The 14,961-nt window shown below is 52.2% G+C and overlaps 2 protein-coding genes across 3 annotated transcripts; one reads left to right on the top strand and one right to left on the bottom strand.

Moving 5' to 3' along the window:
* The first annotated feature begins 106 nt into the window (after nt 1–106).
* On the top strand, nt 107–7,966 carry ACOT8 (acyl-CoA thioesterase 8). The gene is made up of 6 exons (XM_006091382.3): nt 107–321; nt 1,595–1,731; nt 3,194–3,419; nt 5,243–5,400; nt 5,848–6,042; nt 7,720–7,966. The coding sequence occupies exons 1-6, from the start codon at nt 203–205 to the stop codon at nt 7,836–7,838; spliced, it is 954 nt and encodes a 317-aa protein (XP_006091444.1). The 5' UTR covers nt 107–202; the 3' UTR covers nt 7,839–7,966.
* Nucleotides 7,960–13,268, bottom strand: SNX21 (sorting nexin family member 21). 2 transcript variants are annotated; one of them, XM_014458099.2, is made up of 4 exons: nt 12,982–13,268; nt 12,363–12,520; nt 9,232–9,242; nt 7,960–9,064 (listed from the first exon to the last, which is right to left on the bottom strand). In XM_014458099.2, exons 1-4 carry the CDS (start codon nt 13,241–13,243, stop codon nt 9,046–9,048), a joined length of 450 nt encoding a protein of 149 aa, XP_014313585.1. In that variant the 5' UTR covers nt 13,244–13,268; the 3' UTR covers nt 7,960–9,045. The 2 variants fall into 2 exon arrangements, with proteins under 2 accessions (XP_014313585.1, XP_023611979.1); XM_023756211.1 differs by lacking the exon at nt 9,232–9,242.
* Nucleotides 13,269–14,961: the final 1,693 nt, after the last annotated feature.

Here is a 14,961-nt window from a genome sequence, read left to right on the forward strand (position 1 = left end):
AGACTGGCACTCATTTTCTCCAATAGCTAGAGAAAGATAGCCACGCACCCGCGGACTGACAGGAGCATTGTCCAATCATAATTTGCATCCCTTATTCTCAGGGCTTGCAGACTTCCGGTTACTGGAGTGATCTGCGGGAATCTGCCAGTTCGTATACGTCTCCGCGCGTCGGGTTCAGCGCAGTCTCCGGCAAGTGATTGACATGTCGTCCCCGCAGGCCCCGGAGGATGGGCAGGGCGGTGGCGACTCCCCCGGGGACCTTCGCAGCGTCCTGGTCACCAGCGTGCTCAACCTCGAGCCGCTGGACGAAGATCTCTTCAGGTAGCCTGCCGCATCTGGCCCGCACCCCGCATTGGGACAGATGCACCTGATCTCGACTGCACCACCCCGTAGCCTTCTGCTCATAGTCTCCTGGAAGAAGATGGGCTCTGCGTGGGATGCAGGCTCTGTCGCCATTGGGGGAAAACTTGTTCCTGACAGCTGCCCTCGCTGCCTGGGCTTACTCCCTCTCCAGGCCAGGTCTGCGCAGCGCCACCCCCAGGAGGCCCTGGCCGTCTGGGCAAATAAAGTGGTGACTAGATATCCTTCTCAGCAGCTTCCCATGTCTCTGGGAACCAGTCTAAAAAGGGGTGCGATTAGTCCAAGGGCTAATCAGGTTTAAAACGTACCCTCAGCTCCTTGCATATTCACTATCCTTTCCCTCTTACAAAACCCATCCCCACCACCACTTGAGGTGTGGTAGCTCCGTACTCATCCTGAGGCCTGAGCCATTTTCCTTCCCCACACACCTTTCATTCTTGACTGCAGCTGGGGATTTTACAATTTGAGCCTCCAAGGCTCCTATTGGCTTATTGGGAGCTTTTTGGGGTGTTAACTTCTCTTCCCCCTACTTAAGAAATTACAAATAACTTCCTGGAGGGCTATTTACAATGCACTATATAAAAATGCCTAGCTGGTTTAGGCCTTGGAAAGCCAGAGACCCAAACCCTTCAGCCTCCATAAGGTTCATGCACTCGGCAAGCCCCTTTCACCTCTGGGCCCCTAGTTTTCTCATCTGCACACTGGAGGGATTACACTTGAAGACTGAGGGCCCTTTGAGCTCTAAACCTAGTTCTTGGGTTGTCAAAGTTGGGGGGTGTAAGTGGCAGGCCTTGATGCAGCCCACCCTAGCTCTTGGGGCTCATCGTAGTCCCAAGGCCGTCAGAGGCTTCTGCCTTACCCTGGTATGGGCAGTGAAGACATACTAGACTTGGGGTCAAAAGACCCAGCTACTGCTAAGGATTAGCAATGTTTACCTGGGTTACCTTGCTAAAGTCACCTTCCCTCTCTGATCCCTATTCTCTACTAAAATATGGGGGTTGGCTCCTTATCTTAAAGTCCACAGAAGGGTTAGGCAATCCCCAAAGCCTTGAAGATGTATGCTGTCATGTAGAATGATGTAAGAATATTTGGGGAAAGGGTCCAGGGCTTTTACCATATTCTCAAAAGGATCCCAAACTCCAATAAAGTTACAAGATCTGCACTAGAAGCTCAATGATTGTCACAGGATTTTGGCCCAACCTTGAAGTCTTTCCTGCTTTCTTTCTCCCCATAGAGGAAGGCATTACTGGATACCCACAACCAAGCGGCTGTTTGGGGGTCAGATCGTGGGGCAGGCCCTGGTGGCTGCAGCCAAGTCTGTGAGTGAAGACATTCAAGTGCATTCCCTGCACTGCTATTTCGTTCGGGCAGGTAAGCACCCCTCCCTGCCCCCAACCCAGCCCTGGAGGCCCAGCAGCCACTTCTTCCTGGCCTTGGGGGGCTGACTTAGGAGAGAGAGAGGACTGGGAGGAGACAGTGGGGGAGGGAGTTAGTTGATCTCCACCCACAGGGAAGCCTGGAGAGGAACAAGGCCTGGGTGGAGCCAAGAAGAGCCTTAGACCTCACAACTGTTTGTCGTCTGGCCCCAAAAGACACAACACTGGCTTAACTACTCCAGTGGGTCTTTTGTTCATTGTTTACAAACCTCTAGTAAGTACTATGCTGGAATCCTGAGCAGTGCGGTAACCTCTGCTAGGACTGTGGAGGTAGGCACCTTGCCTTGGAGAAGGAAGAGCACCAGCCTGGGAATCCAGAGACAGTGGGTCTAGTTTCAGGACTAATTAGCCATCATGCCACCTTGAGCGAGGTTATCCCCCTCCCTGAGGCTTGGTTTGCTCATCTCATCAGAAAAATGGATGAGGGTGGGACAAGTGTGTTTTCTCCAGATGATCTCAACAGCTGCTTGCAGCTTAAAGGAGCAAGAAAGTAATCTTTTAAAACCCAGGCCCTCCTTTGAGAAACAAAAATCTCACTTGCTATCCCTCCCTTTCCCTCACTCCTAAGGCAGATGTCCCCAATTTTAAGTCACACTGCCTTCTGCATAGTCCCATCAGCTGAGAAGAATGTATGGAACTTAACAATATGTGATTCATATTAAGAAAACAATAGTGAGGTTTTCCCCTTCCTTTTACAAATATAAAATATAGTATGTGTGTGTGTGTGTGTGTGTGTGTGTGTGTGTATATATATATATATATATATATATATAAAATCTTTTCATATTATATCCCCATTCCCCTCACTCCCATTCTTTTATTGCTGGACCCTCCCTGACAGTCATTGCTATAAAGTATTTGAATACTTACCCTGCATTCTTACCTTTAAGCCAATTGGGAGCAAAAGTGTCCTCTATTTCTTCAATTTGGTTGCAAACTCCAAAGTGATAGCCTTTTGATATTGCAATCCTTCTGTGTCCCAGATATTATGCTAACCACTTTATAATTATGATCTCATTCTTATAAAAATCTTGAGCGGTATGAACACCATGATGATCCTCATTTTATAGATGGGTAAACTGCTCAGAGAGGTTAAGTGTCTTTGGTAAGGTCACACAGCTAATTAGCTAGGATTTGAATGCAGGGTATCTGGCAATGTCCCTTCTGTTCTGCGCTGTTGAGAAAGAAGAGTTCCACTTGTACTGGGAGCATCCTTATGACAGGGTCTGGTGTTCTCTCTGTATCTGCAGTACATGGGCCTTAGCAGGCCTCAGTCAGTAGCGACCAAGCAGAAAAGGAATGGAGAACGAGTAGCAGAGGTGCCTGTCCAGCCATGGTGATGATGACAGGGCCTGTGGGGCTCACTCGGCCTCACCATGTCCCTGTGCCCCCGACAGGGGACCCGAAGGTGCCAGTTTTGTACCAGGTAGAGCGGACGCGAACAGGGGCGAGCTTCTCAGTGCGTTCAGTGAAGGCTGTGCAGCATGGCAGGCCCATCTTCATCTGCCAGGCCTCCTTCCAGAAGACCCAGCCCAGCCCCCTACAGCACCAGTTCTCCATGCCCTCGGTGCCCCCACCGGAAGAGCTGCTTGACTACGAGACCCTCATTGACCAGTACTTAAGGTGAGAGACCGGGAGGCTCAGGACAGTGTTCAGACTGCAGTTGCTTCCTGTTCATGGGTCATGGAATCCTTCAGTGCGTCTTGACTGTTTAAAAATATGGACTAGGAAAGATGATATCGGAATGTATTGTGTATAGTAAGGGTAAGAATCCCTTTGTGATAGGTTTCAGTTGTGTGTGGGTCAGGATGTAAAATGCGGGCTTACGATTCAGCCAATTCAGGTACAGTGGTTTTACTGGTTGTTAAAATATTGTACTACTTCTTTAACTACTTGGCAAATACCTCTCTAGTCCCTGAGTGACTGCCCCTTCAAGGTCACATGATCCGGCAGCCTAGGAGGTAATGCCTGGCAGGGTGAGGGTTCCTGCTGCCTTTGCCTTAGTGTGTGTGAAATATTTTAAATGTCACCTAGTAAAATATATTTCTTACTTAGAGCACAGTTGATAAAGTCGGGGAAATGCCAGGGCAAGAGAAAGAGCTCTGGCCTCTGACAGGACAGACACATGGATTCTGGCCAGGGCTGTGCTGTTAGTGCCCATTTGCTCTGGGACTCTGCCCAACTCCCCAGCCTCTCAGAGCCTTGCTTCTTCATCTGAAAAATGTATGTTTCTGCCCTGCCTACCTCTCAGCTGTATGAGGGAGAGTGCCTCGGTCTTTGCTGGCTGGGAAGGCAGCAGGGTGTGATGGGGCAGATGTGAGTTTGAACCTGGGAAAGGTCTAGGTTCAAATCTAGACTGTCTCTGCTAGCTGTGTGAGTTTGGGCAAGTTGCTTTCCCACTCCGAGCCTGTGCCCTCAATTATAAAATAAGGCACTTAAGTGTTCAGTAAATTGTAGTTATACAGTTGACTGACAGGAATAAGCTTGGAGCCTGGTTTACGGTCGGAGCTTAAAAATGTTTGCTGTAATGTTCTTAAAGGTCCCTAAATCTAGAGCTGTGTTGTCCAGTAAGAAAACCATTAGCTACACAGGATTAAATTAATTAACATTAGGTAGAATTAATAGTTCTGTTCCTCACTATTAACCACACTAACCACATTGCAAGCACTCAGGAGCCACATGTGGCTAGTGGCTACCGCCGTGGACAGTGCAGATACACAACATTCCATCATCCCTGAAGGTTCTGTGGACAGTGCTTGAGAGGATAGGGCTGAAAATGGAAATCCTGGTGCACACTAGGGTGGCTGTTACTGGGTGAAGGGGCTTCCCTGGAAATGGCTCTTTTCCCCATGGACACAGTGTTCCCAATTGCTCAGGGTTAGATAACTCAGTCCCAGTTGGGCAGCCTGGTTGCCGAGTGTTTGGAATAGTGAAGTGGTTAAGAGTGTGACCCGAGTCAGGCTGCCTGGGCCCAAAGCCTGCCTTTACTTCCTGAGCAAGCTACTTGGACTCTATGCTTATTTCATGTCATGGGGGGGCGGGGGGAAGAGCGACCATTACAGCTGTCTCACATGGTTGTTGTGAGGAATGGGTTAATGTGGGTGAAATGCTTAGAACGGTGCATATTGGGCTGCGCCTCATGACTACATGCATTATCTTGTCTTCTCCACGATGTTTATTATCAGGTAGGTTACTGTCATTGTCCACATTTTGCAGATGGGAAAATAGGCTCAGAGAGATTACTAACGTGCAGAAGGCCACATAGCTCATAAGAGGCAAAGAATGGCTTCAAATAGTTGACGCTCCTGCCTGCCAGAGGAGAGGGAGACTTTCAGGCTAAGTCTGGCCTCCTTCTGGAGGAAGGAGGGGAGTCAGAATAAACAGTTCCGAAGATAAGCTTCCCCTCCCTTTGGGTCTCCTCAAGTCCCTCAACCCTTTACTTTCAGGGACCCTAACCTCCAAGAGAAGTACCGAGTGGGCCTGAACCGGATTGCTGCCCAGGATGTGCCCATTGAAATCAAGCTAGTAAACCCATCCAGCCTGAGCCAGCTGCAGAACATGGAGCCCAAACAGATGTTCTGGGTGCGAGCCAAGGGCTATATTGGTAAGAGGACCTCCTGGACTGGAAGAGAACACTCTCCAGGGGTCTAGGCCTGCATACTATTTGCTCCGTGTGGCCTTGGGCATGTTACTTCCCCTCTCTGGGCCTATTCCTCATCCCCATGATGGGGAATTTGGCTCATCTTCTCACTGGGGCCCTACTAGGCCTTTGCATGGGGAGAATGGGAGGTGACTGTAATCCTAATGTAGGCCCTTTCTGGGGAAGGCAGGCACACTGCTAATCTTAAGGTGCCTATGTGGGAGATTTGGGGAGTGAGGGCTCCATCCCTGCCTCCCTCTCCCCCATCACATACACCTTGGGCCAGGTGCCCTCGTGCAGTGAACAGTCTGCATAGCTGTGCACGGCAGCCCCTCTCTCCCCCACCTCCCTGCAGGTCCTGAGCTGTAGAGGCCAGGAGCCCAGGGCTGATGGGACCGGGACCTATTGCAGGGGAGGGCGACATCAAGATGCACTGCTGCGTGGCTGCCTACATCTCGGACTACGCCTTCCTGAGCACAGCACTGCTGCCCCACCACTGTCAGCATAAGGTGCACTTCATGGTCTCTTTGGACCACTCCATGTGGTTCCACGCCCCCTTCCGAGCTGACCACTGGATGCTCTATGAGTGCGAGAGCCCCTGGGCTGGTGAGTGTGGGGCCACAGGGGACAAGGGCACTGGCCTTGGGGTGGCAGGGAGCCTGCTTTCTTGGGTCATGCTGTTCCCCACCCACATTCTATGGGGCACTGCAAGGTCACTTTCTCTCCTGCCCCCCTAGGCTTTGGCATCCTTATCTTCAAAATAACAGGGTGAGGCTGGAGGATGGGACACATAATCAGCTCTTAATTTCTGTAACTGCTGGGAATATGGTCTACTTTATCTCAGAGACCCCAGTTCTGGTCCCAGAATCACTTCAGAATCTCTGTCTGATCTTGGACAAGTCCTATCTCCTCCCCGAGCCTCAGTTTCCCCATTTTTTTATTTTTTTAAAAATATATTTTATTGATTTTTTACAGAGAGGAATAGAGAGTTAGAAACATCGATGAGAGAGAAACATCAATCAGCTTCCTCCTGCACACTCCCTACTGGGTATGTGCCCGCAACCAAGGTACATGCACTTGACCAGAATCGAACCTGGGACCCTTGAGTCCGCAGGCCGACGCTCTATCCACTGAGCCAAACCGGTCAGGGCAGTTTACCCATTTAAATAAACAGAGTTGTACTAGAGGAGTAGCCAAACCTGGTGGCCACTTCAGGGAGCTTTTTAAAAATTGATTTTCAGATTCTAAGATTCTGACTCTGCAGGTCTTAGAAGAGGTCCAGGAAACTATATTTTTAAGAAGCTCCCTAAGTGATTCTGCCGATTAACCTGGTTGGCTCAGGGCACTCTACAGTTTCTAAAGGAACCTCTGCTGGGACACTCCTCATCAGAGACATAGAGAATCCCAGGCTCGTTCATCAATGTCTGCTGCCAGGGCCCTGGATTCCTTTCCAAAGAAGTACTTTTCAAATGAAAACTGTTTTGTAAAACAGAGACAAAACTTAAGGGGCTCTTTATACTCAGGGAAGGGGGACTCTTAAGTACCAATAGCATCAAAAATAAACAAAACAAGCAAACTAACCAACAAACAAAAAGTACCAATAGCATCACAATACAGGGTCAACCACCTTGAAGTTAGGATACTTGGTTTTGGCCTGATTCTTATGGCCAAGTTCCTGAGCCTCTCTGCATTTTAAGCTCATCATCCAGAAAAGGGGACAAACCCTTCTTCACTTGGCTGTTGTGAGGACTAAGTGAGCTGTACTACATGGAAGGGGCCCGGCAGCTCCCTTCATAAACACCAACTCAGGCCCGAGGCTGACAAGGGAGAGGAAATCTGCAGGTGCGAGGAAGGGGTGGCCAGACTTCATGGCCCCAGGTCCTCTCCCTTGAGCTCCTTTGTCCCCTCGGGGTTGGGGGTGCTTTTCATATAATACCAGCCTGGAGGGACTGGTTGATTTATTATAAAGGGAACTGATGGGTTTCCTAACACAAAGTGGCCAGAGGTCGGTAGATCTGCTTAGCCAGCTACTGACGGAGACTGTTCTCAGAACTCCCCCTCTGTGATTGTGAGGAAGCCCGAGGACATGTAAAGTGCTTTTAAACTGTTCTGTGGGGTTCCCATGGCTACCCCATGATGACTGAACACGTTAGGCTCATAAAGGGGCACAATACACAGTGTGCCCTTGTGTGGGGAGCCCAACCTGGACTGCACCCTTCTTAAGAAGCCCGCTTGGCTGTGCTAAAGGAGAGAGAAGGCTGTTCTTACCCTTCTCACCCGCAGGTGGTTCCCGGGGGCTGGTCCGTGGGCAGCTGTGGCGTCGGGACGGGGTGCTGGCTGTATCCTGTGCCCAGGAGGGCGTGATCCGAGTGAAGCCCCGGGTCACAGAGAGCAAGCTGTAGCCAGAGGTACCAGCTTGGCCTGGGGCTTCAAGGATCTCCCTTCTCCCCCGCCTCCTGAGGCGAGGCGGGAATTACAGTTGAGGGCTGGGCTTTGTCCCTCACCCAATAAAGAGACTGCTACCACTGGACCTGCTGGCCTTTATTCCCTGGGCCAGAACTGCAGCCCTCCCTCCAGCCATCAACTCCAAGACTCCGGAGTCCTGGCCCTTACTAGCTACTTCACTGGCTTGGAGGCCCAAGGAAAAGGGAACACTGACCCTGGCCTGGGGCACAGCCCCCAGCTGTGCATTTGCTGAAGAGAGTGCATCTGACTTCCTCCCTGCACCATCCCAGGTCCCAGGCATCCCCAGCCAAAGCTTTTCCTGGCCCCAGCCCAACAGAAGAGCCACGTTTCCTCAGTCTGCTACAAATTCTTTGTGTTACTCCTAGGGGTTCCCAGCACCCCCTACAGCCTCCCAGCTGCTGTTCAGGTCCTCATCCCTCATCGGTCCCCCACCGCTGCCATCCTGGGGCAGTGCCTCTCCCCAGGGTAACCTTAAGTCTAGGCAAGATTAGTCCAGTACCTCCTTGATGAGCAATTCTTTGAGACTGGGGGGTGGCGTGGGGGTCAGGCCTGCCTCCTGCAGGACCTGGAGCCGCGCCTCTGATTGGCGTTTATCCAGGCCCAGGCGCCAGGAGAGCCGGACATGGGCCTCCAGAAAGGGTGCTAACAAAGGATGGGGGCTCTTGTCCCCCAGCAGCTGAAGGGCCCTCTCACAGCATGCCCGGGCCTCCCCAGGGTCCTCCATCTCCTGGTGGCACACAGCCAGCCCAGCCAGGGTCAGCAGAGGGCGATCTGGGCTGGAGAGGGTGCCCAGCTGGGCCTGAAGCTGCCAGGCATTGGCCCAGAGCGCCAGAGCCTCACGGTAGAGGCCAGTGCAGGTGAGGCTCTGTGCCCTCCGCAGCTCCGGCAGCACGAAGAAGTCCTGTAGGTCTGGGGCATGGCGCAGCTCGGGGACTGCCTGCAGGTGGCTCAAAAACTGCTCAAAGGCCCGGCTGCGGCGGGCAATGGTCTCTGCAGTGAAATTCCGGCGCAGGCGCTTACGGGGGAAGGAGATGGCAGCCATGGGGCCCCGGAACTGCCGCTGCAGGTTTCGGTGCAACCGCTCAAAGTCTGAGTAACGGCGAGAGATGTGGGCTGGCTGGTGATCTGGTGGCCCTGGCCCCATCACGGCGAGGGTGTAGAGCTGCAGGGAGGGTGGGGGTCAGGGCAGGTGCAAATTGTCCAGGGGCCCCTTCCTTCCCCATACCCACACTTCCAGCTGTTGCCCCCCCTCTTCCCTTTACCCCTAAGACTGGGCCCAGGAAGGTGAGAGCTGCTGGGGCAGCAGCTAGGGAGCCCAGTCCATCTTACCTGAGGCTCGTCTGAAATGACCCAGGCCCAAGGCAGCAGAGGAGAGAAAGACAAAGATGAACTTCAGTGCCTGGAGCTGCTGCCCTTTTGCCCCTTCCAGAAAGTACCCCCTTCCCATTAGGGCAGTGAGCTCTTCTGACAGCCCCTCCGGAAAACCAGGGGTTCGTGGAAACCCAGGCCAATCTCAGCCTCTGAGCCAACGTTTAGGAGCTTTGTTCTACTCTTGACACAGCTCCCACATCCCTAGCCAGGTTATTCCAACCCAGACCTGGAAGACAGGTCTTCAGACACCCCAGGAATGACCACGTGAAAAGTACACTGGGCTCAGACTCACATTCTAACCCCAGGCCAGCTACTCCTCACTGTGAGTGACGTCAGCCAAGGCAGTCCCCCTCCAGTCAGTTCCTTCTCTAGTGAATGACGTGTTGGCCCAGGTCAATGTTTACTCAGGTGTGGGATGTGTACAAATGTTAGTCCTGAGATTTTTAGGAGGTATGTGCTGGAGTAAACACTGAATCACAGACGGGAGGTGATTCCCCCCTAGTCCTCTTTGACTCTTTCTGACTGCAAATTGAGCACTTCACACGTCTCAGCTCCATTTTCAGAACCAGGAAATGGATCTTGGGTCAGGGCCTTCGGGCAACAGCATCCAGGCAGGGCTTAATGACTTTTTCACTGCTTTTATTTTTACGGGTATCTTCTCTTTATGGCAAGTGTTTCTGCATACAGTATGCTATAAAGTTGTTTTTTAAACTTACTTAAGAAAAAGATTTATTTAAATAAAAATGTTAAACAGAGACTCGTACAAGCAGCATTCAGATGGGACAAGAATTGTGAAGGTGGTACTGGAATCGAGGTTTGGGGAAGAACACTGAAGGAGATCACCATGAGACTTCTCCCAGGCCCAAGAACCCAAACATGGATCAATCTATAAGAATGCTAAGCCAACAGGTTTAAAAAGGGGATTAGGGAACCTCCTTTAGTATGTTAAAGGCATACTAACAACAAACCCAGATGTTTTTCTCGAATTTTTTCTGTGAAACTACCAATATTATAGCCACCTCTGGTCAATTAGGTTTGCCTGTTCTATCCTTTTCTCAAAGATTCACAGTATACTTTAATATTAAGGATTAAAAAGTCAAACAGTAAAGAAATTTTATTTTACTCTTCAACTCTGCATTCCCAAAACATAATGACTGCAAAATCTTTCTTTTAAGGAATAGTTATTAACATTCCAGGAAACTTGTTTTCTTTTTTTGTTAATTGTCACCCGAGGATATTTTTCCATTGATTTTTAGAGATAGTGGAAGGGTGGGGAGAGATGGAGAGATAGAAACCAGGTCCAGGGATGTGGAGCCTGCAACCGAGGTACGTGCCCTTGACCAAAATGGAACCTGGGACCCTTCAGCCTGCTCTATCCACTGATCCGAACGGCTATGGAAGGAAACCCATTTTCTGTAGAACACACTTCAGTAAGAACTGGTCTATAATGATCCTTTATGTTACTTTGGCTTTGATTTTTATTTTTTGGCACCAAACCATTTTATATCCATTATCTCATCTGTGCTGTGCATGGACCTACAAACCAGGAGGTCACAGTTTGATTCCTGGTTGGGGCACATGCCCAAGTTTTGGGCTCAATCCCTGGTTGAGAACGTGTAGGAGGCAGCTGATCAGTGATTCTCATCATTGATGTTTCTGTCTCTCCCTCTCCCTTACTCTCTGAAATCAATACAAATATATTTTAAAAAATAAAACATAAAAAGACATCCCCTAAGTCACACAGCTGGGAAATGGCCCAGCTGGGATTTAAAACCAGGCTGACCTAACTCCAAAGCCTGTGCTCTAACCCCCCAGGAGAAGTTCAATCAGAATTTAGGGTCCCCTCTGGACAAAGGAGGTGCTTTGTTTCCCCAGACACTGGGCAGGGCATACTTGGCCATCCTGCGTTATCTTGTCATTCTCCTCCCAGAGTCACCCCCATACTGCCTTGTTTCGCAGCTGCTCCTTGATAATTGATCCTTGGGGTCCCCTTCCTATGCATGATGCCTGGCCAGGACTTTTGCCACTTAAGACTTGATTATCAATCCCTGCTCAAAACGAGGCAGTCACCCCGTGGGTGTGGCCCTTGTTTACTAATAGCAGCAGGGAGGGGTGGAGAGGTCCAGATGTGGGACAGGGCTCCAGGCCCCCTTCCTGCTGAGTCAGAAATGGAGGAGGGTGGTGAGGAGGAGGGAAGTGAGAGGAAGGGAGCTGCTGCCGCCAGGAACAGCCAGGTCAGACTGGGTTTCAGGCTGGCCGAGAGAAGACCTGGCAGACCTCACTTTCTATGTCAGTTTCTCCTTTCCACAGAGAAGAAACAGGGACTCCAGATTCTCCCCCACATTGCTCTTCACTAAACCGCCCTAAATGGAGCGCTTACAACAAGACTATTCTATACAGGATGGGTGCTTGAGAACTGACTGACCTGGGGTTGTAAGGAGGCCACAACAGGCCCTAGATGCCAGGCATTTTCAATCCAAAGGTAAGTAATAATAAGGGAGCTAATTTTTTATTTTATTATACATTTTCTTTGAGCACTTCATAATGCCAGGCACAGGGCTAAGGGCTTTCTGGGCACTGTCCCATTTAATTCCTGTGACTGTTCTCAGCATTATTCCCATAGATGAGGAAAAGGTCATCAAGGTTACACAACTCACCCACGGTCAAACAACTGGGATTTAAATCAAGTTCTGCATCCAAAACCCATTAAAAAAAAAACCACAACAAACACTAACCAATGCCACTTGGGTCTCAAACCTGATCCAGATAATATTCTTTCCTCTGTACCTTGCATCTTGCTACATTTTGCAAAACCTTGGGGGGTGTGCGTAGGGGCACACACACCAGTTCTCTTATTTTCAAAACCAGGAGAGGAGACAGGCCCACAATCCTTTTTTACTCAGTCTCAAAGAAGCTGTCATTTGCCTGAGGACTTGCTCAAGTTACATCCCCATTCTGCCCTCAGTTTCTCCATCTGTAAAATGGGGGCAGCCATTTACAACTGCACAGCCAGGAAGTTGGAATCTTCCCTACTTTGTCTTAGATAGACTTGTAGACTCACAACCAGGGGTTCCTGGACCCGCACTCACCACGTACTTGGAAGGGGGGTCCTTGACCACGTTGGCACTGGTCACCTCGAAGAGCAGCCGCTGGGGCACCAGGGTGTTCCGGGACTTCTTCCAGAAATCCTGCCACTGCCGTGCCAGGAGCTGACTGCTCCGCTGCCCGTCAGGAGAGGGGTTCTGTTCTGCATGAGCACATGACCAGTCACATCAATAGGCCGGGCCGGGGTCGACATACACCATGGGCCATGACCTCACGCCTCCCAACAGGTGACAATAGCTTTATCCCCATTCGTCATAAATGGAAATTGAGGGCCAGAGGGAGGCTGGATGCCAAACGCCGTGCTTGGCAGAGAGTAGGCGCTAAATAAATATCTCCACCCCAAACATCCCTAGCGCATTCATTACATTTCTCTCCCCGACTGTACATGGATGCCCAGCAACCCTGAGATGGGTGACTCCCCACCGGACACCGCGAGGGGAACCTTGGTCAGAGGCGTGGTGACTCTCCAGGCCACACACCAAGTGGCGGCTGGGACCCTTAAAGAAGCGCCGACATTTCGGAGTTTAGCAGCATCAACTCGGGGCTCCACTGGGTGGGGGCCCAATGGCGCTCCGGGGGTCCCGCCGCCTCCTCCGCACTCGCCTGCGTCCTCTCCCGACGCCCGGTCCCCGAGGGGCAGCGGGTCGGGGCCGGCCACCTCGTCGTCCTCCTCGTCCTCGTCCTCGTCGTCCTCGGCGCTGGTGAAGCTCAGGGTGCCGCTGAGGCGGGAGGACAGGCCCTCGGCGTCGTCGTCCTCCAGCTCCGAGCTCTCCGGGAACTGCTCGGCCTCGGGGCCGGCGGCCGCCTCCGCGGGGCCCTCGCTGGCCAGGGCGTGCCGCAGCCGGAGCAGGAGCCGCGAGGTCATGTAACCCTGCGGACGACGCCGGCCCGGGTCCGCGCGGAGGGAGTCAAGACCCGCCCCCCGCGAAGGACGGACACCGATCGGGGAGGAGCCGCCGCGGAGCACCGCCCCGGCACGTCGGGTCCCTGGGAGCCCCAAGACTCAGCTCCCGCCGCCCTCCCCGCTCCCGCGTCGCCGGGGGCCGCGCCCTTCCCGGGGGCCCCGGGACCTTCCCGCGTCTCTCTCGCCCCTGGTGCGTCTCTACCTTCTGAGCCCCGCGGTGCACTCCGGGGCGCGCCGCTCCCCAGGGTCCGGGGGCCGCCTGGGGCGCCTCCCTGAGCCGGCCCGGCTCCGCGGGGCCCAGCTGCTCCGGGCGCCGCGCCGCCTCCTGCCCCCGCCCCGCCCCGCCCGCCCGGAGCCGCCGGGAATCCGAGCCCTGCGCTCCGGGAAGACTGGGAATCCTGGGTAGGCCCGAGCGAGCCCCAGGCCGCGGGGGCACCCCCTCCTGAGCCCTCCCACCCTCCGCGGAGACCCAGGCCGGTCCCAGTCTACCCCCAGTTCCCAACCGGCGCTCTCACTCTCCTAAGGCATTTGACGGTGGAAGCCCATCTATCCGGTGAGATAACTGAGGCCAGGAGCAGACACGTGACCTGGGTTGGAATCTGACCTTGCTGAGCCTAGGTTTTCTCCTACATAGAACAGGAACAATGAACACCAGTGCTGATTTTGCAGCTCTTGTATGGACCCTCCCTAGTCCAGTGCCTGGCACAGAACACGGACTTGGAAATGATCAGTTACATGATTTCATTTCTGCGTCGTTCACAGACTTTTACAATCTCACGCGAGCCTCACACATAGAAGGAGGCCAACGGGGAAACAGACCCAAAGACTGTTGCCCAGCCACACAGCTTGCCAAGAGGTTTGAGTGCGGGGCTCTGCAGCGCAGGCCTCCTGAGTTCCGAATCCTGTTCTTTTCCCATGAAGCAGGCAGGGTGATGTCAGCAATTCCGCTGGAGGGCTGTTTTATCTTTTTTAAAATATATATCTTATTGATTTTTTTACAGAGAGGAAGGGAGAAGGATAGAGAGTTAGAAACATCGATGAGAGAGAAACATCCATCAGCTGCCTCCTGCACACCCTCCACTGGGGATGTGCCGGCAACCAAGATACATGCCTTTGACTGGAATCGAACCTGGGACCCTTCAGTCTGCAGGCGGACACTCTATCTACTGAGCCAAACAGGTTAGGGCTGTTTTATCTTTTATCCAGAGGACAGCAGCAGGTTGAGAATTTATTGTTCCTGCCTGTCAGAAGGACCAGATGGTAGTCCCTACCGGGGCCTAAAAGGGCAGATATTGCTAGCTATACTAGGGAACAAATAAAGGCAGGCAGTAGTCCCTATGCATTTTGAATGGCACAGGAGAGGAGTCCAGGGAAACAGATTTGGTGGAAAACACACTCCCTGCCCTCCCCGCGTGCAGAAGGGGCAGGGCTCACATTTCTTGAGGTTCCATTGCGTCATACATCCTATTCTAGGCACATTACAGGAGGTCACATCTCACCTCACAACATCTTGGGGAGGGGGTTGTTTGTTACTGGACAATACTGTTTCATTGTCAAGATGAACACGCCCAGCCTGTGTGGCTCAGTGGTTGAGTGTTAACCTATGAACCAGGAGGTTTGATTTCGTGGTCAGGGCACATGCCCAGGTTGCGGGTTCCATCCCTGTGTGTGGCATGCAG

The sequence above is a fragment of the Myotis lucifugus genome, unplaced genomic scaffold, assembly GCF_000147115.1.
Source record: "Myotis lucifugus unplaced genomic scaffold, Myoluc2.0 scaffold_90, whole genome shotgun sequence".
Lineage (NCBI taxonomy): Eukaryota > Metazoa > Chordata > Mammalia > Chiroptera > Vespertilionidae > Myotis > Myotis lucifugus.

What these genes read in the sequence shown, in the direction of transcription:
- SNX21 (XM_023756211.1), bottom strand. Translation starts at nt 13,243, where the DNA reads ATGACCTCGCGGCTCCTGCTCCGGCTGCGGCACGCCCTGGCCAGCGAG. An exon ending in GGCGTCGGGAGAGGACGCAG is followed by an intron (nt 12,521 to 12,981) that starts GCGAGTGCGGAG and finishes GTGCTCATGCAG; the next exon opens with AACAGAACCCCTCTCCTGAC. An exon ending in ACCCCCCTTCCAAGTACGTG is followed by an intron (nt 9,065 to 12,362) that starts GTGAGTGCGGGT and finishes CCCTCCCTGCAG; the next exon opens with CTCTACACCCTCGCCGTGAT.
- ACOT8 (XM_006091382.3), top strand. Translation starts at nt 203, where the DNA reads ATGTCGTCCCCGCAGGCCCCGGAGGATGGGCAGGGCGGTGGCGACTCC. An exon ending in CTGCTATTTCGTTCGGGCAG is followed by an intron (nt 1,732 to 3,193) that starts GTAAGCACCCCT and finishes TGCCCCCGACAG; the next exon opens with GGGACCCGAAGGTGCCAGTT. An exon ending in CTCATTGACCAGTACTTAAG is followed by an intron (nt 3,420 to 5,242) that starts GTGAGAGACCGG and finishes CTTTACTTTCAG; the next exon opens with GGACCCTAACCTCCAAGAGA.